At 36.1% G+C, this 2,171-nt stretch overlaps 1 protein-coding gene across 1 annotated transcript; it reads right to left on the bottom strand.

The window, feature by feature from the left end:
- Nucleotides 1–543: 543 nt before the first annotated feature.
- Nucleotides 544–1,163, bottom strand: CCDC169 (coiled-coil domain containing 169). Its single transcript, XM_014544999.1, is given in 2 exon segments — nt 544–1,016; nt 1,058–1,163. Coding segments are annotated over 2 exon segments (579 nt in total).
- Between the last annotated feature and the right edge of the window lie 1,008 nt (nt 1,164–2,171).

Raw genomic sequence — 2,171 nt, 5'->3', positions numbered from 1 at the left:
TCAGAATGCTCATACCTTCCAAGTTGTCACCCATAGTGTCAGTGGCAAAACTGATAACAGAATAGAGATCTTAGAGTGTCTCCCATTTCAGTTCTTTATAGTACCCCACCAACATGCATGCCATCACTCTAACACAGACATTTTCTAACATCTGGAAAGTATTCCAAAGTAGTTCCTGTAGAGCTAACACTTAAACATGATGGAGTGAGTCCCCATGATAAGATGTGCACCTAATACACTATTGCAATGATTGGGATAGTTCACTCAGGTTTCTTAGGATATTTTAAGAATTACAAACACTGCTATTATAATTTTAGGGTCACCAAAATTACTTTCTAAAATAATTTTTGAAACTAAACCAAATTACTAAGAAAATTACTTTGACACAGACAAAGGGACAAACTTCTGAAAGAGGAGCGAAAGAGGTTTAATAACTCTTATCTATTTCATTCCCTGAAAAAAAAACGTGTTGAGTATTAACTTCACAAGGTGAATATAACAAATGAAAAAGGGGAAAAGATAGAAACCCATCCAATTCTTGAATCATGGATTGAGTTTTGGAAGACAGTTTGATCTTCTACTCTGTTTTGCTGATTCTCTCTTAGCATTTCCTATCTTCTGATTAGCTGTATTGTACCTTCCCATTTCTACTGGAATCTCTTTCCTTCTATGGAATTCATCCATATGTTGTCTTCTAGGAATTTTGTATAAGTGAGAGACCTGAAATAGGCTATTAAGGTATTTTTGGCATTCATCCTCGACCTTTTTGTAAGCCCTTTCTTCTTGTTCCGCTTTAACCGAATAGTATTTCACTTGATTTTCAAGACGCCTTTTCTCTTGGAGTAGTTTTCTAAGTAATTTCACTAAATATCTCATTGACAATTCCATGTAGACTTCAATAGTACCTTGTATATCTGAAGGATCTCCACTGAGTTTTCCCGATTTCTCTTTCAGAGTAACTATTTGCTCTCTCAGTTGATAATTCACTTCAAGTTGTGTCTCATAAAGCATTTTCCATTCAATGTTTTTAATGAAGTTGGCTTTCTGTTCTGCTTACGTGTTAGTTCATTTATTGAGAGTTTTACTAAGTCTTTCTTACGGATTTATTCCAATAACTCCAGTTTCAGTTGTTCAATGCTCATACCTTCAAAGTTGTCACCCATAGTGTCAGGTCAGAGACCTCTCCACGCCCTTCTCATCAGCACATCTTAGAGCAGAAGACCTGAAGGCTCACCCAAAGCTGAGAGGAAAGTGTTGTCATGAGCTGTTACCACGGTGAACTGAATTCTAGAATTCTTGGCTGCAGTCCCGCCACCCAGCACCTTGCACATGTCATAACACTGCCTTCTTGTCTCCATTGTTTCTATCTTTCTTAAATTTTTTTTAAAAAAATACATTTTTATTGATTTCAGAGAGATAGGGAGAGTGAAAGAGAATCATTGATTGGCTGCTTCCTGCACACCCCCACTGGGGATTGAGCCCAAAACCTGGGCATGTGCCCAGTACATAGTTATTACAATATTATTGACTATATTCCCTATGCTATGCTTTACATTCCTGTGATTATTTTGCAGCTATCAACTTGTACTTCTTAATCCTTTCACCTTTTTTACTCAGTCCCCAATCCCCCTCCCCTCTGGCAACCATCAGTCTGTTTTCTGTATCTCTGAGTCTGTTTCTGTTTTGTTTGTTTGTTTATATTGTTATTTATATTCCAAATATAAGTGAAATCATATGATATTTGTCTTTCTTTGACTGGCTTATTTACTGATCAGAATGTCCTCTAGGTCCAACCATGCTGTCCCGAATGGTAAGATTTTATTCTTTTTTATGGCCAAGTAATATTCCACTGTACTTATGTACCACAATTTTTTTGATCCACTCATCTATTGATGGGCACCTGTTGCTTCCTTTTGTCTCCATTGTTTCTGATGACAAGGCAGCTGTTAATATTATTGTGGTTCCTTTGCATATATATAATTTTTCTCCTACTGTTTTCAAGTTTTTCTCTTGGCTTTGGCTTTGAACAATTTGATTAATATCTATCTAGCTGTGAATATCTTTGTGTTTGTTCTACTTGGAATTCATTGAGCTTCTTGGATGCGTAGCTTAAAGTTTTCCATCAAATTTGAGAAATTTTACCCATTATTTCTTCAAATACTTATGTCATT

Source organism: Myotis brandtii, unplaced genomic scaffold (assembly GCF_000412655.1).
Source record: "Myotis brandtii unplaced genomic scaffold, ASM41265v1 scaffold393, whole genome shotgun sequence".
Classification (NCBI taxonomy): Eukaryota; Metazoa; Chordata; class Mammalia; order Chiroptera; family Vespertilionidae; genus Myotis; species Myotis brandtii.
The sequence above is the reverse complement of the archived record's forward strand: the minus strand, read 5'-3'. Positions and strand labels throughout refer to the sequence as shown.